The sequence below is a fragment of the Enhydra lutris genome, unplaced genomic scaffold (genome assembly GCF_002288905.1).
Source record: "Enhydra lutris kenyoni isolate GAN:26980312 unplaced genomic scaffold, ASM228890v2 scaffoldscaffold14, whole genome shotgun sequence".
In the NCBI taxonomy this organism is placed as follows: domain Eukaryota; kingdom Metazoa; phylum Chordata; class Mammalia; order Carnivora; family Mustelidae; genus Enhydra; species Enhydra lutris.
In genome coordinates this window covers 42,356,332-42,382,535 of record NW_019154098.1, presented here as the reverse complement: position 1 = coordinate 42,382,535, position 26,204 = coordinate 42,356,332, and the positions used below count along the sequence as shown (strand labels likewise).

The 26,204-nt window shown below is 36.4% G+C and overlaps 1 protein-coding gene across 4 annotated transcripts in view; it reads left to right on the top strand.

Annotated features, from left to right (window-relative positions):
- The window catches only part of LOC111146569 (dpy-19 like 4), a 68,924-nt gene that overhangs the window by 15,525 nt on the left and 27,195 nt on the right, over positions 1 to 26,204 (top strand). For 3 of the 4 annotated variants that reach the window (XM_022502162.1, XM_022502163.1, XM_022502165.1), the window contains 10 exons: positions 1,455 to 1,579; positions 4,554 to 4,644; positions 5,474 to 5,595; positions 5,701 to 5,846; positions 14,948 to 15,071; positions 17,751 to 17,885; positions 20,656 to 20,787; positions 20,883 to 20,981; positions 21,502 to 21,575; positions 25,359 to 25,517. In XM_022502162.1, coding sequence (XP_022357870.1) covers positions 1,455 to 1,579; positions 4,554 to 4,644; positions 5,474 to 5,595; positions 5,701 to 5,846; positions 14,948 to 15,071; positions 17,751 to 17,885; positions 20,656 to 20,787; positions 20,883 to 20,981; positions 21,502 to 21,575; positions 25,359 to 25,517 — 1,207 coding nt within the window. The remainder of the gene's footprint in view (positions 1 to 1,454; positions 1,580 to 4,553; positions 4,645 to 5,473; positions 5,596 to 5,700; positions 5,847 to 14,947; positions 15,072 to 17,750; positions 17,886 to 20,655; positions 20,788 to 20,882; positions 20,982 to 21,501; positions 21,576 to 25,358; positions 25,518 to 26,204) is intronic. The other variant, XM_022502164.1, reaches the window with a different exon arrangement.

The following is a 26,204-nucleotide window of genomic DNA, read 5'->3' as shown; positions in this document are numbered from 1 at the left end:
GGGCTTTGGGCCCTTAGGCCTGTGCTTGTTATACCTAATAGCTAGGGTAGAGCAGGATTAAATCGTCCTGTGTGTAGAAAATTCACATGTGTCTTATGTTAATTCATCAAGAAATAGTTACATATATATAATAGTTGTATATGATGTTTTAAATATATAAACATTAAAAATGATTGAATTACATATATTTTAAATGGCTGTAATCTGTAGTATGTAAATTATTCCTCAGGAAAGAAAAAAATTCCTTGATAAGGAAGCGGCTATTGATAGTAATTCTGAATGAACCTGTATTTTTTTCTTTAGATGTTTGGTAGTACATACCTTTTTTTATTTTCCTTGAGTAATAGGCTTTAATTTTTGAAATCTTTTTTGGTTTATAGAACTGGACAGATAGTGCAGAGTTCCCTTCTTACACCTCCCTCTGCCCACACATATGCCCTTTTATTAACATTTTATTAACACATAACATTTAATAACATGTATATAACATGTATATACATGTATATAACGTATAATATTAACATTTTATTAACATATAATAAATGTAATTTATTATATGCCCACACATGCCCTTTTATTAACATTTTGTATTAGTATGGTATTTTGGGTACAGTTAAGGAACCAGTATTAAAACACTATTTTTATTTTTTATTTTTTTTTATTAACATATAATGTATTATTTCCCCAGGGGTTCAGGTCTGTGAATCATCAGGCTTAGACATTGCACAGCACTCACCATAGCACATACCCTCCTCATTGTCCATTACCCAGCCACCCACCCTGTCCCTACCCCCCTACCCTCCAGCAACCCTCAGTTTGTTTCGTGAGATTGAGTCTCTTATGGATTGTCTCCCTCCCAACCCATGTTTTTTCATTTTTTCCCTCCCTAACCCCCATGACCCCCCACCCTGCCTCTCAAATTCCTCATATCAGAGAGATCATATGATAGTTGTCTTTCTCTGATTGACTTATTTCACTTAGCATAATACCCTCTAGTTCTATCCATGTAATTGCAAATGGCAAGATTTCCTATCTCTTGATGGCTGCATAGTATTCCGTAATACACTATTTTTAAAAAAGATCCATACTTTATTCAGATTTGCTTAATTACCAAATGTCCTTTTGCAGTTCCAGGATCCCACATGACATTTAGTCCGCATGTCTCCTTAGACTCTTTTGGGTGTGGCAGTCTTTTAGGTTTTCCTTGTTTTCAGTGACCTTGACAGTTTCGAGGAATACTGGTCAGGTATATTTAGGATGTCTTTCTTTTGGAATTTGTCTGGTTTTTTTCTCATTAGACTGGGGATATAGGTTTTGGGGAGGAAGAACACAGAGTTAGAATGCCATTTTCCTCACATCAAGGGTACATACTACCTTTTAATTACTTTTTAAAAATAGAAGTGCATTAATATAAATATCATCTACATCTGATTACTTTTAATATGCTTTTTCAGATGTATTATTTCAGCGCTTTGCAAAGATTTTCATTGGCTGTCTTGCAGCAGTTACTAGTGGTATGATGTATGCTCTCTATTTATCAGCATACCATGAACGGAAATTCTGGTTTTCCAACAGGCAGGTAAGAAGAAAGAATTTTGAGCATATGGAAGTTGTTTGAGTATTTAACTTTAATCTGAATATTGTGTTTTTCAGGGAGCCAAACTGTATGTGTGATAAGTATGACAAGTGCTTTCTTATGTACAGTCATTAGACACAAAATGGTGTAGGAGCTATTTTGAGAACACAGTCAAAACATCAACCTTGAAAAATGTAATACAATGTGTTTCCAGGCCATGGAATAAAAACTATGAGGATGCTTTTTATTTATCGTGCTACTAATCTATCAGGGGCTTTTAATGACAGTGAAATGTTACCAAGTTTAGTCATACTTTTACTAGTTTTGGTAGTTTACATTTCAAAAACATTTCAGCAGTAAAATATTTTAATTTTTAGATTACATGATTAGAATGTTTTGGGGGCATGGAAATGATTAACATGCATGACAGTATTTATTAAGATGTCTCTTCATATTAGTATGTTTAATGTCTGGTTTTAAATCATGTGTATTCCACAGCCCCTTTAGTCACTGTAATTACTTACATAATTCATAATTTAGCCTTTGAGTAAATTTGTTCTCAGACTTTCCTTCACAATCAGGTATACCTTTCATGGATTGATAATGTTCACAGAGTTACCACTTGACTCTAAAGAGTTTTGTTTTCTTTTTTAGTCCAAACTGTTTTGTTGTTGTTCTTATTTTTGAGCAGCCATTGACCTCATCCCACCAAAACATTTAGCTGAATAATTGCCTGTATTGATTTGACAAAAGCTATTACTGTAGCATATCCTATTTCCTTGATAATACTGGACGTACAATAGAACCATCTGATGAGCTTTTAAAAAGTTCACATATTCTTAGGTGGGGTAGCAGGAAGTGTCTAGGATCAGTGTTTTAAAATATGTCCAAGCAATTCTATTGGGTAAGCAGCATTGAGAACAACCAAAGATTTGAAAATATAGAAGGCATGCATCAAAAAATACTGTGTTTTTTTTATAAGACTGTATGAGTTAGGAACATTGACTTTACCTGGGAGCTTTTTTAGAATTGCAGATTCTCAGGCCCCACTTTAGAATCAAAATCTAATCGGAGATTTTTTTTTTTTTTTTTAAAGATTTTTTTTATTTAGCAGAGAGGTAGCGACAGAGCACAAGCATGCAGAGTGGTGAGGGAGAGGGAGAAGCAGGCTCTCCACTGAGCAGGGAGTCCCATGCGGGGCTCAATCCCAGGACCCCAGGATCATGACCCAAGCCGAAGGCAGCCACTTAACCCACAGAGCCACCCAGTCGCCGCTAATTGGAGATCTTTTAATAAGATATCTGAAACTCATATGCACATTAAATTTGAGAAGCAGTGATCTAAAGTTTATATCTTTGAAATCTTAGAAACAAATCTGTTTCCATTCACAAAGAATCATTTTAAGGAAATTTATCTGATTTTTGTTGTTAAGGAAATTTATTTTGATTAATAAGTTCTAAATGGGGAAAAAAGTCACTGGTCAAATAGATCTAGAAAAGATTTCTTCCTAGAGATTCACAGTTGCATAAGGTATACTGATACTCTGGGAAGTCTTAAAGAAACCCATTTTCTTGAATGCTGCCTTTGCACAACTTATTTAACTATAGAACTCTTTGGGTAATACCCATTTATATCTCAGGAAATTCTGTTAGCCAAACTTAGAAAAAACTGCTCTGATATCTTTTACATTAATTGATAAATGTTATGCATGAAAATAAAGGAGTTTCATTTTAGAGACTATAGATTTACAAAAGCTTGATTTATCATGAAATGCACAAGGTTTTTCATGGTTTTTGAATTACCTATATAGCCCAATTTTTTAATAATAAGTTTTTAAAAGGTTTATTTATTTTTAGAGAGCAAGAGAGAACATGAGTTGGGGGATGGGGCAAGGGTGAGAATCACAGACTCCCTGCCGAGCGTGGAGTCTGATGTGGAGCTGGGCTCAATCTCACGACCCTAAGAGGTCATGAGCCTTCTCAGGATCTGGGCTGAAATCGAGAGTCAGATGCTTAACTGACCAAGCCACTCTGGCACCCTGTATAACTCAATTTTAGGAACTTAAGATTTGCCTCTATTTCTGGAATTTCTTTTGAAAAGCACTGATTAGTTGTTCTTGCTGTAGAAAAGAGTTAAGGGCTTATTGTTCTGGATATTTAAGGAAGTGGAAAAGCAATAGAAAATACTGATTTCTTCTTAAATTTTTCTTTTTTATTATGGAATTTAACACTTCAACCATCTTTTTTTTTTTTTTTTTTTTAGGATTTTATTTATTTATTTATTTGACAGAGATCTCAAGTAGGCAGAGAGGCAGGCAGAGAGAGAGATAGGAGGAAGCAGGCTCCCTGCTGAGCAGAGAGCCTGATGCGGGGCTTGATCCCAGGACCCCGGGACCATGACCTGAGCCGAAGGCAAAGGGTCCAACCCACTGAGCCACCCAGGCGCCCCTCAACCATCATTTTTTATTACCTGCCTTACTATTCTTGCTGTCCTTAGGGCATTTTTTCTGGTTTTCCTTCTAGATTTTCCTTATATATAATAAGGTAAATGCCTTATGAGCTACAATCCATTTTAAACCTTAGGTGTTTCTTCCTTTTTTTTTTTTTTTAAAGATTGGTTTATTTGAGAGAGAGCATGTGAGCAGGGAGAAGGGCAAAGAGAGCTCTGAGCACAGAGCCTGATGCAGGGCTAGTCTCAGGATTCTGAGATCACGACCCAAGCCCAAATCAGGAGTTGGACACTTAACTGACTCAGCCACCCAGGTGCCCCAAACCTTAGGTGTTTCATTAAAATAATTGTCAGATTATTGAAAAGTTTAACTCCTTAATGTGGCCACTAGTGATTAAAGGAAAATTCAAGCATGTTTCTTTGAATAAAAGGATAAATAAATAGCATTAATTTAGAAGATGAAGAGAAAGAAGATTGCAGGTGAAATTTAGGATACTGGTATTTAAATAATCATTTCATTTTCTTTTAGGAACTTGAACGAGAAATCACATTTCAAGGTGACAGTGCCATTTATTACTCTTATTATAAAGATATGTTAAAAGCGCCCTCATTTGAAAGAGGTATGATAACCACATTTGTACTTTTTTTTTTTTTTTAACTGTACCAACATGGGGCTTAAGCTCAGGACCCTGAGGTCAAGAGTCTCATGTTCTACCGACTGAACCAGCTATGTACCCCCCACATTTGTATTTTTTTTTTTTTTTAAGATTTTATTTTATTTTAGAGAGAGAGAGCATTAGGATGGGAGTGGGTTGGAGGGAGAGGCAGACTTCCCTGCTGAGCAGGGGTACGATTTCTGGACTCCATCCTGGGACTCCAGGATCATGACCTGAGCTGAAGGCAGTCACTTAACCAGCTGAGCCACTCAGGTGCCCCTACACATTTATATATATATATATATATATATATATATATATATATATTTTTTTTTTTTTTTTAAGATTTTATTTATTTATTTGGCAGACAGAGATCACAAGTATGCAGACAGAGAGGAGGAAGCAGGCTCCCCGCTGAGCAGAGAGCCCAATGCGGGGCTCGATCCCAGGACCCTGGGATCATGACCTGAGCCGAAGGCAGAGGCTTTAACCCACTGAGCCACCCAGGCGCCCCCTACACATTTATATTTTTAATAACAACACTTCTCTAAAATAAAACATTATTCTACTATGTGGGAACCCTTGAATTTGGAGATTTGTATTAGAGTACAAGTATTATTCTTTCTTATACTTAATAAAAGCATTGGAAAAATGAGGCACACTCAGTGTATTTTACTTTGAGATTTTTATTGGTAATTATTAAATATTTAAAATATTTAATGATCTCTGAATGACATGTTTAATTATTGTAAAGCAGAATAAATAATCTGGAGAAAAATTTTTCTGTCTTTAGGTGTTTATGAATTGACACACAATAACAAAACTGTATCTCTGAAGACTATAAATGCAGTGCAGCAAATGTCTCTGTATCCAGAACTTATTGCCAGTGTTTTATATCAAGCAACTGGTAGCAATGTATGTTTTCTTTTGACTTTAATATTTATTTTCTTACATATTTGCAAATAATTAAAATTATGTAATGTCACTGTATTATCTCCTCTTTTTTTTCCCCCTAATTAGGAGATTATTGAGCCAGTTTATTTCTATATTGGCATTGTTTTTGGATTGCAAGGAATATATGTTACTGCTTTATTTGTTACAAGTTGGCTTATGAGTGGAACATGGCTAGCAGGAATGCTTACTGTAGCATGGTTCATTATTAACAGGTAAGAAATGGTTTTTAAATTAAGTTTTACAGTTTTATTTTTTTATGGCTGTGGTATTTGGTTCTAAAAATGTCACCCCCCCAAATATTCCACACCCTAATCCCCACCTGTGCATAAGATGAGATATCATTCCTGTGATTGTTATGTTAAATGGCACAGTTGATCTTAAGGTAGGAAGATTTCCTAGTGGACCTGATCTAATCAACCATATGAGCCCTTAAAGTGGAGATCTTTTTACATCTGGTGCAGAAGGGCAAGTCAGAGATATTTGAAGCATGAGATGGATTGCTGCGCTGTTGCTGTGAAGTGAGGAGGAAATGAATTTTGCCAATAACCAATGACCCTGGGAAGGACCACAAGCCCTGGGATGAGAACAGCAGCCCTGACTGATGTTTTGATTTTAGCTTAGGGAGACCCTGAGCAGAATATTCAGAAATACTGGGATAGGTTTGTGAGCTAATAAATTTATGTTGTTTTAAGTCTATACTTGTGTGGTCATTTGTCATGCAACAACTGAAGTATAATACATCTACCTTACATCTCTCTTTTATCAGACATAGTGACATTGGTATACATGGATGTGCCTTTTCTTTCCTCTTTTATTTAAAACTGATGACATGATTTTGTGAAAAGGAGAGGCATCACATATATCACTATTAAGTTAATCACCACATTCTATATTAATCTATCACAGAGTGCTCTGAATGAATAAACCCATCCCTTTTGGTAATCAAAGCATCCCCCTTTCTTTAATTGTGAATAAAAAGAGAGTAGGCAGGGGGTGTTTAGAAATGGAGGGCTGATTTGAGACATAAAAATTTTCTTGGCATTGGTCAGTGTCCAAAGTTTAGTTTTAAAGGATGGATATTCTTTCTTTCCATTATACTTTTCTCCCCTAATACTTATCATGACTAAATTTTTAAAAATGAAACATTCTGTTACAACATTTTCTTTTGGCAATTGCTAAATAAAAAATACACTTCTTTCAAATTATTGAGACTCAGCATTAAGATCTATAGCTCTTACTGGGCTTTGTTTATATTTAGAGTCACATGTTGCCAGTAATTTGATATAAAGGATTTTTTAAAAATCTTTAAGGGCACCGGAATGGCTCAGTCGGTTAAGCGTCTGACTCTTGATTTCAGCTCAGGTCGTGATTTCAGGGTCATGAGATTGAGCCCTGCTTCAGACTGTGCTCCTGCCCAATTTTTTTTAAGTAAGCTGTATGCCCAGTGTGAGACTTGAACTCAAGACTGTGATCCAGAATCCAGTGCTCTATTGACTGAGCCAGCAGGTGCCCCTCCTTAATTCTCTTTAAGCCCTCCATAATCCTTTTTTTTTTTAATTGAAGAGACCAGTTAGTTGTCCTACAGAATGTCCCACCTTAGGGATTTCTCTTTTTGCTTTCTTGTAGTGTCACCTAGCTCTTTCCTCTTTGTGTTTCTATAATCTGGAAGTTATATCAAAGGCTTGATGAATTCAAGAGAACAATTCTAGTTAGAATGTATCATAGATAAAAAAAAAAATCATAGATGATGGGTTTTTCATGTTCCATGATATTAAAAGTTACATGGTATTTATGTGGCCTACTTCTAGAGAGTCTGAGATTGACTGCTGGTTTGGGGGATGACAGATCTCTTCATGACTAGAATATAATTTGTATGGTGCTTTGGGGTACCACATGAATGTCCTTTTTAACATTAACCATTTACCTAAGAGTTGTAACTCCAGTTGCTAATCTTTGCTGAAATTAGTGATTACATCAGGGTTTATTGAATTATATTTTTCTTTTTTTAAAGATTTATTTATTTTAGAGAGAGAGAGTGCAAATAAGAGGGGGAGGGGCAGGGGGGAGAGAGAGAGGGGAAGCAGACTCCCTGCCGAGCAGGGAGCCCAACTTAGGGCTCAATTCCAGGACCCCAAGATCATGACCTGAGCCAAAAACAAGAGTTGGATGCTTAACCAACTGAGCCAACCAGGTGCCCCTTAAATTATATTTTTCTGTTTTCATTAGCTATATTCTTCATTCTTAAAAGGTAGAGTTTTTCTTTATTTTCTTTATTGTTTTTTTTAAAGTAGGCTCCATCCCCAGAACACGGCATGAACTCACAATCCTAAGATCAAGAGTTGGATGCTCTACTGACTGAGCCACCTGGGCGTCCCTAGAGTATTCATCCCTAGAGTATTTCTTAATTAACCAGGGTTCTTTGGTTACCTTTAAATTCAGTTACTATTAGAAAGTCATAAAAATGCTTAATTTCACTTTACCCATTTCTAGGAAATTGTTTAATGGCTGCCTCATATAGTGATAAAGCAAACTTTCTGGTATTCTTTAAAAAATATATTTTTAATATAATTATATATTTAATAAGTTATATATATATATATATATATATATGTATATATGTGTGTGTGTATATTTTAAAGTAGGCTCTACCCTCAACATGTGGCTTGAACTCACAACCTTGAGATTTAGAGTTGTGTGCTCTACTGACTGAGCCAGTATGTCTTCTTTTTTTTGAGCATTGGTATTCTCTTTTTTAAGCATGTTTTTCTATGTTAGGATTTTCATTGATTGAGTAGTGCTAAATCCATTACCACCGTTGTTTTTGTTGTTCAAGTTGTTACAACTTTGGTTAATACAAGTCCTTTCAGGCTAACTGCTGTTCTTTTAACACATCTTCATTAGTTTTTGAAAGCTCTATTGTTTTCTGGCTCAACAAGGTGAGCAGGATCAGCTTATACATTCCCTGTGAAAGATTTGGAGTTAGTCACTTCTCTACGGAGCTTTAGTTCCTTTTAGTATAGACTAATATTAGAGAATCTCGTGTAGATGCTACAAGGATAAGATGATTTCTTGTTACATCAGAAAAGTGCTTGTTAGAGAATATTTTAAGTTGCTGTGCACTTTTCTAAAATTCTATTAGGATTCATTGTTAGAAATTTAATAGTCCACTCAAAGTATTTCAGAACTCATAGACTAGGTCTAGGAAGTCTTGCTTTTTAGAATGAAATTTATTTAGTACAAAACTGGCATTTACAATAATTGAAGGATTGCTTTCTTGATTATGTGACGTGTTAGTCATTGCTGCATATCACATCAGCCTAAAACTTAACAGCTTAAAACAATAACCATTATGTCAGTTTCTGATGGTCAGGAATCCACAGTGGCTTAACTGGGTGGTCCTGTTTCAGGACCTGTTTTTGAGGGTACAGTCAAGAGTTGTTTAGGATGGGGCACCTGGGTGGCTCACATGGTTAAGCGTCTGCCTTCACTTGATCTCAGAGTCCTGGGATCAAGCCCTGCAGAGGGCTCCCTGCTCAACTGGGAGCCTGCTTCTCCCTCTTCCTCTGCTGTTCCCTCTGCTTGTGCTCTTCTGCTCTCTGCCAAAAAAGTAAATAAAATCTTCAAAAAAAATCTTTAAAAAAAAAAAGTTGTTTAGGGTTATAGTCATCTGAAGGCTTGACTGGCCTGAACTGTCTACTTCCAAGCTCCTTCATGTGACTTTTTTACCAGAAGCCTCAGTAACTTGCTGATTGTTGGCCTGGAAGGCCTTAGTTTCTCATCACATGAGCCTCACCATAGAGCTGCTCACAATTTGGCTACTGGCTTTCTTTAGCATGAGTGATCCAAAAGAGTGTGGAGTGAGTGTGCCTTCATGGAAGTGAGATCTCTTTTATAACCTAATACCAGAAATGTTAGGACATTACTCTGCCATGTTCTATTGATCATGCACTGACTTTGGTGCATTGTGGGAAGTAACTACACAGGATTTTAATATGTTGCAGACCATCTTAGAAACTGGCTACTACAGGCAGCAGACTTTCTTTTTCTTTAGGTGGGCTTCATGTCCTCCAAGTGGGGCTTAAACTGAGGACCCTGAGATGAAGAGTCACATGCTCTTCCAACTGAGCCAGCCAGGCACCCTAGTAGTGAATTTTTAATGTTCATTTTGTTTAATTTCTAGACTTATCTTTATCAGAAGTTTGAAGAGGAAGCCCAGGCAACTTTTCCGTGTAAGAATAACAGCATTAAAGAATAATAGGAGTCCTTACCAAATAGAGTATTTTAGAGACACTTAGAATTAGAAGGAAATTGCCTTATTTCATTGTACAGTGTGTATCCTGGGGAGCTGGAGCTGGAGTTAGGTAGAAAAATTAACCTGATATGTCCTACTAAAATGTATCCTTTGGCAATTAAAACATTCTTAGCAAGTAGTTTTTATTTGTTTTGCTCTTTGTTCATTTTTCATTGGTATATATTTTATGCTGCAAAATATATTTTGATGCTATGGAAGAGAACATGCTTTTTCTAGTCACCAGCTCTTGTTTAAGATTATTTATTTATTTGAGAGAGACAGAGTGCATGCATGTGAATGAAGTTGGGGGACAGTGCAGAGGGAGAGGGACAGAGTCCCAAGCAGACTCCACACTAAGTGTGGAGCCCAATACAGGATTTGATCTCACACCCTGAGGTCACGACCTGAGCTGAGCCACCCAGGCACCCCTATGCACCAGCTTTAGAGTTTATATACGAATGTCTAGAAAAGTATAAAAAGATAGTAGTCATTCCGTCGTATTATTGGTGTTGATAATTGTATTTTGTGTTACATGTTCCTTAATACCAGAAGGGGAAAGCAGGATTATAAAACCAAAAGATGTAGGCATACTAGAAAATTCGAGGACATTTTAGGAAACCACACTGTATAGACAGTAGTGGGGGAAAAAATCAAGAGCAACTTACTCCCTTATAACAGATACATCACAAAAATGGGCTCACCTGAGACCTGGCTTCACATATAAACAATATGGAACAGTCCCTGCTGATCTCCTAATCTATAAATATATATCTGGGTATCATTTCAGTGGAAACATCTTTGTATTTGAAGGGCAAAGAAGAAAAGTGCGTGATTAAAGGTGTATATTAAAGTTGGTCTTTGGGGGCACCTGGGTAGCTGGGTCAGTAAAGAGTCTGCCTTCTGCTCAGGTCATGATCTCAGAGTCCTGGGGTCAAGCCCCACATCAGGCACCCTGTTCAGTGGGGAGCCTACTTCTCCCTCTCCCTCTTCCCCCTCCTCCTGCCTCTGCTTTCTCTCAAATACATAAAATCTTTTAAAAAAAATAAAGTTAGTCTTTGGCCCCCACCCCAAAATAATTTTCATTAGTAATAATAAAGAGGTAAGATGCGAGGAAATGCACATGTTCTAAAGGTATAGCTAACAAAATAATGGTGACATACCGTGCTGGTTCTGTTGTGATGCTATTGGTATACTCAGAATACTCAGGCATGTGTAAGCTTTTTCAATATAGGTGATAGTCTTTCCCAGGAATTCTATCTTATTGCAAGGCAGTAATCCGGAAAAGGACAATAATACAAAAAATTAGAAAACCATCTAAATAGAAGAGAATGGTTAGGTAAATTGTGATACATCAGTGCAAGGCAATATGCTGTCATCAGAAGTTATACTGATACTGTGTAAATTTTTTTTTTTTAAGATTTTTATTTATTTATTTTACACAGAGAAAGAAATCACAAGTAGGCAGAGAGGCAGGCAGAAAGAGAGGGGGAAGCAGGCTCCCTCCTGAGCAGAGAACCTGATGTGGGGCTCTATCCCAGGACCCTGAGATCATGACTTGAGCTGAAGGCAGAGGCTTAACCCACTAAGCCACTGAGGCGCCCCTATGTAAATGGTTTTTAATTTTCACACATTATGCATTGATATGCCAAACTGTTTTATATGTTATCCAACTCAACATTTCTCAAACTTCTGTTCTGTATTTTCATGGGTTCCATGTATTTACTTAAATAATTTGAATTATAATGCTGTTTATATATAAAACTAGGTAATTCTCTGAATGCTTACGCTGCTTATGGTATTATAAAACTGAAACCAATTTACTAATGAAATAACCAACCAGGAAAATAGTAACTGAAAAGATTAATGTGAAAATGATATTTTGCTAGAACCAGATTTCTACTCTCAGCATAAATAAGCTACCCTCCCAGGAGGTTCTTTTGAGTGTGGCAAGCCTGCACAGGTGGGTACTGTGAGAGGACTCACTTTTCATCCTGTTGCTCTCCTCAGTCCACTATAAAATCTTTTTTTACCACAGTGATCAAGACATCATTTTGTTTTTATTTGGCAATACATAATTTAGTATTATAATCATCTCTTTATTTTTCCTGATTAACTCAAGCCAATTGAAGTAGTCCTGCGTTGCCAGCTAGATTGTTAACACAAACATGGAAGTGAACACTGAAATCTTTTGGCAATAGTGAATTAATTACAAGGTAGTCATCCAGATGATCCAGATTATGCTTATACTATGATGTGTCTAAAATGAAAGCTCAGGGGGCTCCTGGCTGCTCAGTAGAGCCTGTGACTCTTGATCTTGGGGTCATGAGTTCAAGCCCCATGTTGGGTGTAGAGATTACTTTAAAACAAAAACAAAAACAAAAAAACCTCAAAATTAAACTCAGAGCTTGCTAATCTCTTTGAATGTATCTATAGGCCTATGAACCCTAGGTGATTTTAGTTACTTGAACTGCTGCTTTGTGCTGCTGTTAGACTCTGCCACTGGGGAGAAAAATTGGGTCTCATTTGACCCAATTTTACTTGCTTCCTACTGTTAGCCTTCCGGTCCTCACAACTGCCAAGCATGGTGAAGGCAAGAGAGTAGCTCAGGTGTTCAGAAAGTAGCCATGGGAAGGCCTGTCCAGGTGAAGAGAATAACTGACAGATCTTACTCAGTTTTTGTTGCAATGACTTCCTTTCTCCAGTGCAGAGTTTTAAAGGTTTCCCTGCAGTGATCTGTGACCTGGACAAAGGGTAGTGAGTGAACCTTCAGAGAGGTGAGTGCCAGGTCTATTTTCCCAATTCTGGGCTGATGGAATGGCTTATGGAATCCTGATTGAGAATAGATAATTCTCTCCTTCCTCCCTACTTCCTGCCTCATGACACGAGAAATCTCCTATTTGTCTGTAGAGAGTTAACTTTCATAAATTTTTCAAGGATATGATATGAAAATAGATGGTCTTTAGGATAAATGATGTTCAGTTGATAGTATTGGAACAATCATCTGGAAAATACAGATACTAAAATACACTCCAAATGGATTAACATTAAAAGTAAACAGTGAAACCAGTAATTACTATACAGAAACATTGGTTCATGTTTTTTGTGGTGTTTTTGGTGCAAAAGGTGTTTTTATAGGGGCGCCTGGGGGGCTCAGTTGTTAAGCGGCTGCCTTCAGCTCAGGTCATGATCCTGGGGTCCTGGGATCGAACCCTGCATCGGGCTCCCTGCTCAGCAGGAAGCCTGCTTCTCCCTGTCCCACTCCCCCTGCTTGTGTTCCCTCTCTGTTAAATAAACAAATAAAATCTTAAAAAAAAAAAAGTGTTTTATTAAAGCACAGGGACAGGACCTGTGGGCGGAAGGAGCTGCCAACATTGGTTCATGTTTTGAAAATCTTTGTAAAACGTAGTATCAGAAACAGTATAAGTATATAACAATAGAAATTGGTTAGATTATCATTAATCTATATAATGATGTGTCATGACCATTAAATATTCTTTAAGTGTATTTAATGATACATAAGTTATGGAAAGATGATCATAATATATCATTAAGTGAAAGTAGTTCATTACAGAATTATAAAAGAGCCAGTCTAATATCATTTACTAGGTTGTAGACACACTGCTAAGTTCTTTACAGCTTTTATTTCATTTGATCTTCACATATGATCCTGTTTTTTCATATATATATATATATATATTCAATCACATATACATTTGTAGAAGACAAGTTTTCTTAAAATACTTTTTAACAGTTTTATTGAGGTATAACTGACATAAAATGTATATTTAAAGTGTACGGTTTGATCAGTTCGGGCATTTAGACACACTCATGAAACCATCAACAAAATCAATACAATAAACATCTGTCATCCCAAAAGTTTCTTTGTTCTCCCCTGGTAATGCTTCCTTCTTTACTCTTCTTACCCCACCTCTATTAACTGTCCCGTTGTCTTCAGGAAACGAATGATCTAGTTTCTTTCATTATAATTAGTTTCCTAGAATTTTATGTAATGGAGTCATACAGCATATGCTTTTTTGTTTTTTTTTTTCCACTCAACATAATTACTTTGAGATTCATGTATGTTGGGCATATCAATAGTTTATTCATTTTCATTGTTATGTAATATCCTATACCATAATTCAATTGAACTAAATTGTATGCAAATATATCCCCCTCCATTGTTTAGGAGAGTTATACAGCAATTTTCATAAAATTTTTAAAGCAGACTTTGTTTCTGTGTGGAAAAGAGCCATTGAGTGTATGAATTCCAAATTTAATGATTATTGGAAAGGTCTTGTGAGGATATGTACAGGAGACAACCTGCTGTCAGTGCAAATTGAGGAGAAACTTAGGAAGAGCATGGAAAGACATGCTATATTTGTGATTGTGGGAATTTTTAAAAGTTTATGGTTATATCACATGAAGGACTACTGTAATGGTAATTCCAGGTAACCTGCTGATTGAAAAGATTATTAAGTAAGATATCAGAAGATATGCACTGTAATCCCAGTTGCATCACCTATTAGCTGTATGACCTTGATTAGGTCATATCACCTCTCTGAGCTTCATATTCTTTAAATAAGGGAGGATAAGAACTTTAGGTTTGTCAGGCCTACTAATTATGTAATGCAGATTGTACTCTAGAAAAGGGTAGCCATCTCATTAAGGGAAGAGAGAGTGGGAGCTGAAATCCAGTGTCTTCTGCAACAAGCTATGTTGCCTTAGCATGAGGCCTATCTGCTCAGAGCAGGGGTGCCTTTTTCAATTTTTCTAGAAGCCCATCTCTCCACCAAGCAGTACACGGCAGCACTGAGTCTTCCTGGAAGGAAGAGTATGGGGGCTGGATGAGATGCTTAATTTGCTCAAAGATGCTGTATAGACAGTGGTGGCTTTGTCTGTTCCTACCTAACTCACAGGATTGGTATAGAGAACAATGAGATTGTGTGAAAGTGCTTTGAAAAGTTCTGTGTTACACAAATATAATATCTTGCTATCTTGCTCTTCATTTATGGCTTACTTTAGGGTAGATACAACAAGAATTGAATACTCCATTCCTTTAAGAGAAAACTGGGCACTACCATATTTCGCATGCCAAATTGCTGCACTTACAGGCTATTTAAAAAGCAACTTAAATACTTATGGAGAGGTAAGGTACAAATTTATTTGTCACAATTAATTTTGGTGTATTGCAAATGTGGTACAAAATTTTATTTTATTTTATTAAAAAGATTTTATTATTTGACACAGAGATCACAAGTAGGCAGAGGGGCAGGCAGAGCGAGAGAGGGAAGCAGGCTCCCTGCCAAGCAGAGAGCCCGATAAAGAACTCGATTCCAGGACCCTGAGATCATGACCTGAGCGGAAGGCAGAGGCTTAACCCACTGAGCCACCCAGGTGCCCCTGTGGGGTAAAATTCTAAAGTTAATCATATTAACAGTTAAGTTATAATCATTAGTGAAGCCTAATTACTACATAAAAAAGAACATATTTAGGTAGTCCTATTATATAATGCTGTTAGTCTAGTCTGATAGATGGTAAATTATTTTAAGGAAAAAGGAGATGATACATTGTTTCGGTGCAGTTATTTGACAAATATATGAAGAATATATTATTTTGAAAATTAATTTGTCTCATTAATTTACCATTTTCTGTAATATTGATGGCTTTTAGTCTTTGCAAGTTAAGGAAATATTAATGAAGATACAAAGAGTGACTACAGGGGCGCCTGAGTTGTTCAGTTGTTAGGTGTCTGCCTTTGGCTCAGGTCATGATCTCAGGGTCCTGGGATCAAGGCCCACATCAGGCTCCCTGTTCAGCGGGAAGCCTGCTTCTCCCTCCCCCACTCCCCTCGCTTGTGTTCCCTTTTTCGCTGTCTTTCTCTCTGTTAAATAAATAAATAAAATCTTTAAAAAAAAAAAACACGAATGACTACAAATGTAACTTTTATGGTAGCGCTTCCTATTTTCTATTTTTCTGGTAACCATTGCTCTGTTCTCTATCATTATGATTTTGTCATTTTGAAAGTTTATACAAATGGAATTATATAGTATGTTTTCCTTCAAGACTGGCTTTTTTCATTTAGCCTAATGCCCTTGACATCCATGTGAGTTGTTGCATTCTGTCAATAGTTTGCTTGTTTTCATTACTGAATAGGATTACAGCAATGTGTATATTTTAATCACATATTTTGTAGTTTGCTTCCCATTGTTGAGGCTAGAGCTTGTGGTCCCAGTTGCATCTCAGATATTTTGTGCAATTATTTGGAGCTATCTAGAGACATCTGTGGTTGATTATTGAAACACAGTGTGTCAAGTAATATGTATAATAAAATAGTTCACAATAAAGACATAGTTGAAAATGAAGTGAGCAAGGTAAGGGGTAGACCAGAGTGCACAGAATTTTGAAAATGTTCAGAGAAAGGAAAAACATAGCTAATTATCCAGATTGTGTTTGACATACATTTCTTTTATTTTGCTGCATTTTCTTTAGAATAGTTTAAGAATAAACCCTTGGAATTAGCAATTCGCTTCATTATACTGTAGTTTTTTCCTATTATGCTTGAAGTAACATCCACATGTCTAGTAGATTAATTAGGCTGGATCTAGAGCTGAGCCTTCATCGATTTCTGGAACTTGTTTCTCTGGGGATGATGATTTCCGGCCTTGTTATTACAGTTCTGGTTGTTCTACATTAGAAGTTTCCAGAACACTTTCTCTTATAGCTGTGGTGATATGAGGAGCAGATGCTTATGTGTTCTGTCAGTGCTAAGCTCTTCTCGGCCTGGTAGTTGGTATTTATTCTTTGACCAACTGGTAGACTTCTTCCATCTCTTACATTTTGTTCTCTGGTCTTAATCTTATTCAGGATGCTCGAGAATCCTTGTATCTGCTGATCGCCTGAGGTATTTCTGACTCCAAAATTTATCATTGAGTATAGTCAGCTGAGTCTGAAAGATTAAGTTTTAGAGAGTATGGTTGTTTTCTCAGGTTTGACTAGACCCTTATTACCCTTCTCCTTTGCTGTTCTTATCAGAACCAAGTCATTTGACACCATGGCTGGTGGGGAGATTGGGAATAAAAATGTAGGTCCCTGGAGCAAGTAGAGGTTGTTAGAAATATGCTGAGAAACAGTGGATTTGTCAGACTTGGTTTCTCACTAAGGGATCATTTGAGAGATGACATTTGGAAGGACAGAAATTATTTTACCCAGGTATTTTTCAGGCAAGAAATCTTTGTGTTTAGTACCATAGCAAAGGAAGAGAGAGTTTTATGTGGTTGACAGTACAAGCACTGGGGAAAGGTAAGGGCACACTTCTGCTAAGAAGCAATAAAAAAAAAAGCAATGGGCTTTTTTCCATGACTGTGTAATAGGCTGAGATGTAAACAGACTATTTAAATGGAAACTCTTAGGGAAATATGAAGCACTACAGAAGTGAAAATATTTTCTAGGGTGAATGGAGTTCCTTCACAGTAACAAAAGCCCATCAGCCAAGTCTAGTAAAGCCACCATTATCTTAGATTTATTACTTCACCTCTTTTGAGTTGAAAGTGTACTGAATTTTTTTCCCTTTGTCATCCTGAAATTCTCAATATGATGTTGAACTTTGAAGGACAAGTTGTTGATTTCTGTCTGTGTGCTCTATTTAAGATCTTACTGTTTATATAAGGATTTAGTAATACTTATGCAACTTTTAAAAACAAAGTTTCTAGAATTAAATAGCTTAAAGTATAACCAGTGATAGAGCTGCAACTTTGAGGTAACAACCTCATAGATTTTTATAGTAATAAGGCTACTGATACTTAGTTTCTTTCTTTGTTTTCCCTAGAGATTTTGCTACTTATTGATGAGTGCTTCAACTTACACATTTATGATGATGTGGGAGTACAGCCACTATCTCTTATTTCTTCAAGCAATATCTCTTTTCTTGCTAGATAGTTTTTCACTGGAGCAAAGTGACAAGGTATTTTGAATTTTGAAATTGTGATTTTAAATCCAGAGAATAAATGTTTTTATAGTGCTGTATCTTAAGATCATTTAGCTTGTAAGCTTTATTTTGAAATGTTTTAGTAGGCTCTGATTTATAATTCTACTGAAAAGATTGCTAAACTCATTCTTCCCACCCTTTTAGAAGCACTGTGAAATTCCCTTAAAGAAGGTCTACTTAACCAGTCAACCATGTGCTGCTTCTCTATTTCCAGCCCTTTTGCCTTCCCTTTATATTTCTTTGAAAAAGAAAAAGAGTGGCATATAGAACATGCACAAAAGAGTATACCTATGCAGTGTACATATACTGTATAGAATAAATTATGAGTATTTGACCATCCAGGCCAAGAAATGGAACACTGAAATACCCAGAAGTCCCTCTCTTCATGCTTCCAGTCACACCCTGCTCCCTCCCTAACAGAGGCTCGATGTCCTGATTTTGTTAATTCTTTCCCCTGATTCCTTATGGGTTTTACCACCTATCTAGCTGGTCCTTTAAAAATACACTGTAAACAATGTATTATTTACTTTTATCTGATTTGCTTTTGAGATTCACCCGTGATGATGTGCAGAGCTAGATTTCATTCATTTTTATTTATTTATACATTTTATTGTTGATGGACATTTCATTTTTTTCCAGTTTATTGTCCATATAACCAGTGCTGCTGTAAATGTTTTTACCTGGCACATAAGTGCAAGATTTTCTCGAGTATATACCTCATAGTGGAATTACAAGTCAAAGGATACGTGAATATTCAACCTAACTAAATACTAAGCCTTTGTCCAGAATGGTTATAGCAGTTTATGTAAGTGCCTGCCATGGTTAAATGTTCCCATCAGCATTTGGTTCCTTTCTTTATCTTTTTCTTTTTTACCCCTCTCTCATCTTTCTTTTATTTATAAACATTTATTAAGTATTTAATATGTTGTCCAAGACAGAAATTTGGGGATCTTCTTGCTCTTTCTTTTCTTAATCCTGTATGTTTAGATGATCCAGAATCCTGATGAATACAAACACTTAGATTAACTGAATAGAGAGAATTTAAGATAAAGAATCATTAATATAATGTCATTATCTTGTTAATTGAAAGGGTAGTAAGAACCTGAAAGTATCATAGAGGTAGCAGTTTGTAGGAAGCAGGTACCACTACCAGAGCTGAGGAAGCAAAGGGGAGAATTTGGAATTAATTAAAACTTCAAAACTTAGAGGAGGGACATCTGTGGAGCTGAAACTCAGGCTGCTAATGAGGGGCCACTGCCTGGCTTTGCTGGTGTCTCTAAACTGGAAGGAAGGGCCCCATGGAAATGCAACGCAGACCTCTGTGAATGGGGCTCTGGCTAACTGGCCCTGGGGTCTCGGGGGCAAGAGAATGTGACAAAGCTGGTTCTTCAAGTGCTGGACAGACTGCACCTGCATTCAGCTGCTTCAGCTAGAAGGAATGGCTCTGTTGGAGTGAAGAATTATTGCCAATAGGATATTCACAGGAGCGGCAAAGCAGACAGGAAGCCGCTAGCTCCCGCATTCTCCTCCAGCCTTGTAATCTGTCTCGAGCGTTCCACAAGGGGAGAGTTTAATAGGGAGCCAGCTGGAAAAGCAGAAACATAGATTGCAGAGTCTCCAGCCCCAGCATTACAAGGCAGGCAGTGGAGGGATAGGTTGGGAGCTAAGAGACAGTCCTTCATTAACTGGCACATATGTGTATCCACAGAGCCAGCATCCAAAATCAGGAAGTAGAAAAATTTCAGGGACACCTGGGTGGCTCAGTTGGTTAAGCTTCTGTCTTCCGCTCAGGTCATGATCCTGGGGTCCTGGGATCAAGTCCTGCTTTGGGCTACTTACTTGCTCAGTGGGGAACCTGCTTCTCCCTCTGCCTCCGCTCCCCCTGCTTGTGTGTGCTCTCGCTCTCTGTCTTTCTCTTTCTCTCTCTGAAAAAAAATATTTAAAAAAAGAAAATTTTCAGCACTCAGAAGATCCCATTGTGGCCTCTCCCAGTCATTGCTTCAGCCTTCCAGCAGTAAGGTATTTCTTTTCTTAATGGCTCTGGCCTCAGGGATATTGTTCATTCTGTTTTCCTTTTCTTTTTTTTTTTTTTTTTTTTTCCTTTAGCACTCTGCCTTCGATTCCACCCCCCCCCCCAACTAATGCCTATATTTTGTCTTAGTTTTCCTTTTCCAAAAGGAATTAATCTTATGAGAGGTTAAATTACTATATTACTGAATTTTAGAAAAGATACTTTCTAAGACATGTGACTTTCCTGGGAGATCTTCTATTAGGACATTGAATTTAACTTTCTTATGCTTATTGTTAAATGGACCAAATCTAAAAATACTTGTCTCTGGTGTTAGATTTCATGGCGGTAGGTTTTCATTAGGTAGGTTTTCAGAACTGCTTCTAAAGATTGTGACTTTTGATTTTTGCAGTTTGATGTTGTATAAATGGATTTTAATAACAGGGCAAGCAAAGTAAAATTAAATCAAGGTGAAAGCAGGTTCATTCAGGATGATTAAGATGTCCGTGGTTTTAAAACTTTTTACTTTGTTTATGATAGTTATTTCTGAGAAAGTAATAAATTCATTATATGCTATAACATTAAAAAAATACAGGTTGAACGTTTGTAGGATACTATCCTAAATTATAATTGAGCATTTATTTTATAATTGGAGTCAAATCTATTCTAAATGAAACAAATGAGAAGAGGTATAATAAAATTCATTTTATTCTCATTTATCTTATTTTGTCCCAACAGGTTCATGAAGTTTATAAAATCTATATATTTTCTCTCTTTCTGGGATATTTACTGCAGTTTGAGAATTCAGCTTTATTGGTGTCTCCTTTATTGAGTTTAGTAGTAGCCTTAATGCTTGCTAAGTGCCTTCAGGTAAAGAGAATTGCCTTTTTATCATTCTTGCAGTGAATCTTTTAATTATTAATTTTTCATACCTCACTTCTTTGTTCATGATTTCTCCCCCACAGCTGAATGTGAAGAAAGGAACTTTTATAGCTAAAATAATGAAAGTGATTAATTTTTACTTGGTGTGTACTCTGACAGTGACACTGAACATTATGATGAAGGTAAATAACTGCGTGTGAGATTCATGTAGGTCAAGTTGAATAATGAAATATACTGGGCTAAATTAGTAAGAATAATGAGATAGCATAATAATAGAGTTCGTACAGTAAAATTTTGAGTTGAACAATGATCATATTTATAGGAAAAATAGGATTCTAATTTTTAAAAGATACACTATTTTCCATTTAATTTAAAATGTCATCATTACCTAATTAACATTAAGTAATTAAGTAAATTGAGATGAGTAAAAGTTTTGAAAAGAGTGGGTAAGTTACTTAAGTCATGCAGGATAGGTGGAAATCTTACTACCCCATTACAGTTTTATGATTAACTATAAAGTAATTTGATTGACTTAGGTCACTAGATCTCCTGGCTTAGTTGTTATACCAAGTATTATTTAATTCATTTTTAGTTTGTAGTTTTTATTTTATAGTCTTGCTGTGTTTCCTATTTCTAGGTAGAAACATATTGCTGTGAGCCTAGCTAATAGTTCTTTGTTGTAACTGTCCTTTTTTCTTCCAGATGTTTGTCCCACACAAAGAAAATGGGCATATGCTGAAATTCCTTGAAGTAAAATTTGGACTAAATATGACTAAGTAAGTTTTAGATTATATATAAGTTTACCTAACCCTGTATGACATAGAGGATAAAGAGCAGGGTGCCTGGGTGGCTCAGTGGGTTAAGCCTCTGCCTTTGGCTCAGGTCATGATCTCAGGGTCCTGGGATCGAGTCCCTCATCGGGCTCTGCTCAGCAGGGAGCCTGCTTCCCTCTCTCTCTCTCTGCCTGCCTCTCTGCCTACTTGTGATCTCTCTCTGTCAAATAAATAAAATCTTAAAAAAAAAAAAGATAAGGAGCAAAAAAAAAAATCCAAGGAATAGTAAACACCTAATTACCTACCACTTAGAAAATAAATAATTTAGCATATTACAATATCTAGAAGAAATATAGCATTAATATGTTTTCTCTTTTTAAGAAAATTTCATTTAGGGGTGCCTGGGTGGCTCAGTTGGGGCAGCAAATGCCTTTGGCTCAGGTCATGATCCTCGAGTCCTGGGATCGAGTCCCACATCGGGCTCCCAGCTCCATGGGGAGTCTGCTTCTCCCTCTGACCTTCTCCCCTTCTCATTCTCTCTCTCAAATAAATAAATAAAATCTCATTTAGGTGTTTTATAAATTATAAATTAATATAAATTTATAAATTAGATGCCTTAATAGTATCACAGTGTTTTAAGGCTACTTTCTCCCTTAATGTGGAACAATGATACATTCTAAAGTCAAAATAAATTAAAGATTTAAATGAATTTAAAAACCAATGTAATTTTTTAAAAAAGATTTTATTTATTTATTTGAAAGGGTGAGCGAAAGTGAGAGATCACAGGGGGAGAGGGAGAAGCAGACTTGCTGTAGAGTGGAGAGCCCAATATGGGACTCAATCCTAGGACCCTGAGCCCAAGGCAGATGCTTAGCTGACTGAGCCACCCACGCACCCCAAAACCAATGTAATTTTTACCACTACATCAGCAAAATGCTTGCATTAAAAAGGGGTGGGCAGTAAGATATCTATTCCATAGTAAAGAATCTCATTTTGGGGTCATAACAGTGGATTACATTGGAAGCTGACTTTTTAACCAACTGAGCCACTCAGGCACCCCTAGAAGCTGACTTTTGAAATTCGAGTAATGTTGTGCTTTTTGTTAGTTAAATGCACTTTTTAAATCGGAAGTGAGGGGCCCCTTGGTGGCTTAGTCAGTTAAGCATTTGCCTTCAGCCTGGGTCCTAATCCCAGGGTACTGGGGTCAAGCCCCATATCGGGCTCCTGCTCAGTGGAGAATCTGTTTCTCCCTCTCCGCCTGTGTGTGCTCTCTCTCACTCACTCACTCTCTCTCTCTGTCAAATAAATAAATAAATATCTTAAAAAATAATAATAATTAAATCTAAAGTGAAATAAATGACTTATGTGTGATAATGTCCACTTACATAACAAAATATATATTTAAATACACATTTTTCTGGTTCATATAATATACCTTAGAACCTTATTGTCATTTGCTGTGATTACATGGGATTTTTGATGCTGTGCATGGAATTTCATGTTGTGATGTATCACAACAATGTGTTTAAACACTGGAGAAATCTTCTGAAGTATAAGTCATATATAGATATCTACTGGGGTAAAAGGATCCTTTAGGAGGCCACGTGTTCCAAAAGGACAGGGACCATGTCTTTTCCGGGTGTATATATAGGCCTGGTATTTACCAGGCAAGTAAGAAAAATTGGTAATAGAACTCCATAACTGATGGCCTTTCCCCTGACTTTCTCTTTAATCTTTAAGACTCTATCTAGAATGCACATAGGAGTAAGGGCTGCTTTTGTCTAGCGTTTCTTAGTTGATGTTATGTTGTGCCCCTTTGCTCAGCATGTCAGGTACTAGATTTGCCTCACAGTGTAATACACTAGGTGTTTTAAGAATAAGGCATGTCTGTCCTTAAGAATATTGACATCTCATTAGTTAGTTTGGTGTTTTTTTTTTTAGATTTCATTTATTTATTTGACACACAGAGAGATAAATCACAAGTAGGCAGACAGGCAGGCAGAGGGAGGGGGGAAGCAGGCTCTCCGCTGAGCAGAGAGCTTGATGCAGGACTCGATCCCAGGACCCTGAGATCTAACCCGAGCCAAAGGCAGAGGCCCAACCCACTGAGCCATCCAGGTGCCCTCATTAGTTAGTTTTTATACCGTTAATGGCATGAATGGTATAAACAGTTAATGCCTTATGTTCAAATGTGCCTGCTGGATATTAGGATTTATAGTTCACCAGAATCTCAGGAAACCTTTCTGTTGAGACAGACTTTCAAGAACCACTAAAGAAATGTTAGCACGTATTTATTGGATGTGCAGAATACTAGGCCAGGTATTCTGGGAGATACAAAAATGACTATAATCTTAAACTAGCAAGTTGCATTAAGCACGATAACAGAGGGATAAGTAAAGTGCCATGGGGATATGGGGAAGGAACGATTGAGACTGGGGGATATGGGAAGAATATTCATTAAATTGAGATTTGAGGGGCGCCTGGGTGGCTCAGTGGGTTAAAGCCTCTGCCTTCGGCTCAGGTCATGATCCCAGGGTCCTGGGATCGAGCCCCGCGTCGGGCTCACTGCTCAGCAGGGAGCCTGCTTCCTTCCTCTCTCTCTGCCTGCCTCTCTGCCTACTTGTGATCTCTGTCTGCCAAATAAATAAATAAAATCTTTAAAAAAAAATAATAAATAAATAAATTGAGATTTGAATTAGATCTTACAAAACTGGTAACTTTAGTAGGTAGACAAAAAAGATGTGATTCATCATATGATCATATGTACAAAACATTTTGAAGGCAGCTTCTTTAATACAGCTGTATTACTGCTTGACACATTGTGAAACTTTAACTTTTTTCTAAACCCAGTGGTCTGGGATGCAGACATTCATAGTCCATCCAGAGCTCTTCTGGAGATCATTCCAGATCTAATCTCCCTTCTCAGGCTAGGGATTAAGGATAAAATGGATGTTGGAGATGGATCAGGTGTGAGAATGCAGATAAAATCACATATAACTAAGAGTCTTGTTGATCACCTTCAGCTTAGCTTTAAAAAAAGTGTATCCTGAGTCTTAAAACTCAAAATCTTTATGTTTAGAGTTTTATGATTTCTGTCTTAATAATTAAATTACTCTTTAAAATGGGTCCTAGTTGAATTACTTTCATCCATATAAAACAGGACTGTTTAGTAATAATATAACATGAGTCACATGTGTAATTTTCTAGTAGCCACATTTATAAAAGTAAAAAGAGAAAAAGGAATTTAATTTAAATAATATATTTTATTTAATCCAATATATTAAAATATTATTTTAATATATAAACAGTATAAAATTTATTAATGAGCTATTTTATATTCTTTAGTCCATTTCATTCTTTTTTATGTTTGAAATCCAGGGTGTTTTTTGTATTTAAAGTATATCGATTTGTACTGGCCACATTTCAAGTGCTAATAGCTACATTGTACCTAGTAGCTACCGTATTGGACACTGCAGATATGGAGGTTGGACAGCTGAATTTTTTGTTGTCTTACAGATAAAAATAGAAAGTTAAACTTACTGAAACCATTTTGGGTTCTAGAGATGGTCATATTACTGGGTAATAAGAAGTAGCAGTTTTACATTTATTGGGGCAATTTGTTGAGGAGCATTGCTGATGCTATTATTTTTATAGAGAATCACACTTTGCTGTCACAAATGAATAGATTAAGAAATGTGTCTTTTGTCTTAGTTTTTATTGAGATAAAAAATACTTTTATGGGTATATCATCTGTGATTTTAATACCATGCTTTTTGTTTTCTGTAGGAATTTTACAATGAATTGGCTCCTATGTCAAGAATCCCTGCAGGCACCATCTCAGGATTTTTTTTTGCGATTGACACAGTCTTCTTTATTACCTTTCTATATTTTAGTGTTAATTATTTGTTTTCTTTCTATGATGCAAGTTATTTTTAGGAGAATTGGGTAAGTACCAATGAGAATCATTCACATGCTAACTAATACATTATGGAAATAAATAAATAATTTTTAATATCCTTCCAATATTTGTATTTGTTTTAGAATTTCTAGATTCATTCTCTTGTTATCAACATCTAAAATATCATCCAGATAAAATTCAAATTTATTTATACATCTAAATATATAATGTCCAAATTTAATGTAGGATTTATATTCAGTTAAGTTATTACAGACTTGTTTACTAATTTAGTCATAGTTTTATTTAATGTAAGAATAATTTTCTTGTGTATAATTTAAATGAAGCTAGTAGTATACGTGATTTTAAATTATGAAGAATTCCAAAATATTTCTGTCATGTTTAAAAGTAGGTTGTATGTAGTATTTTAATTTTGAGAACTTAGCTATTCAAGTTATGATTTAAATATATTGATTTAGTAACCACTAGTTGAGTGATAATTGATCTTGGAAAAGGAACCTAAAAATCTTTTTTTTTTTTTTTTTAAGATTTATTATTTGAGGGACACCTGGCTCAGTTGTTGGGCGTCTGCCTTTGGTTCAGGTTGTGATCCCAGGGTCCTGGGATCGAGCCCTGTGCTGGGCTTCCTGCTCCCTGCTTTGTGGGAAGCCTACTTCTCCCTCTCCCACTCCCCCTGTTTGTGTTCCCTCTCTTGCTGTCTCTCTCTCTCAAATAAA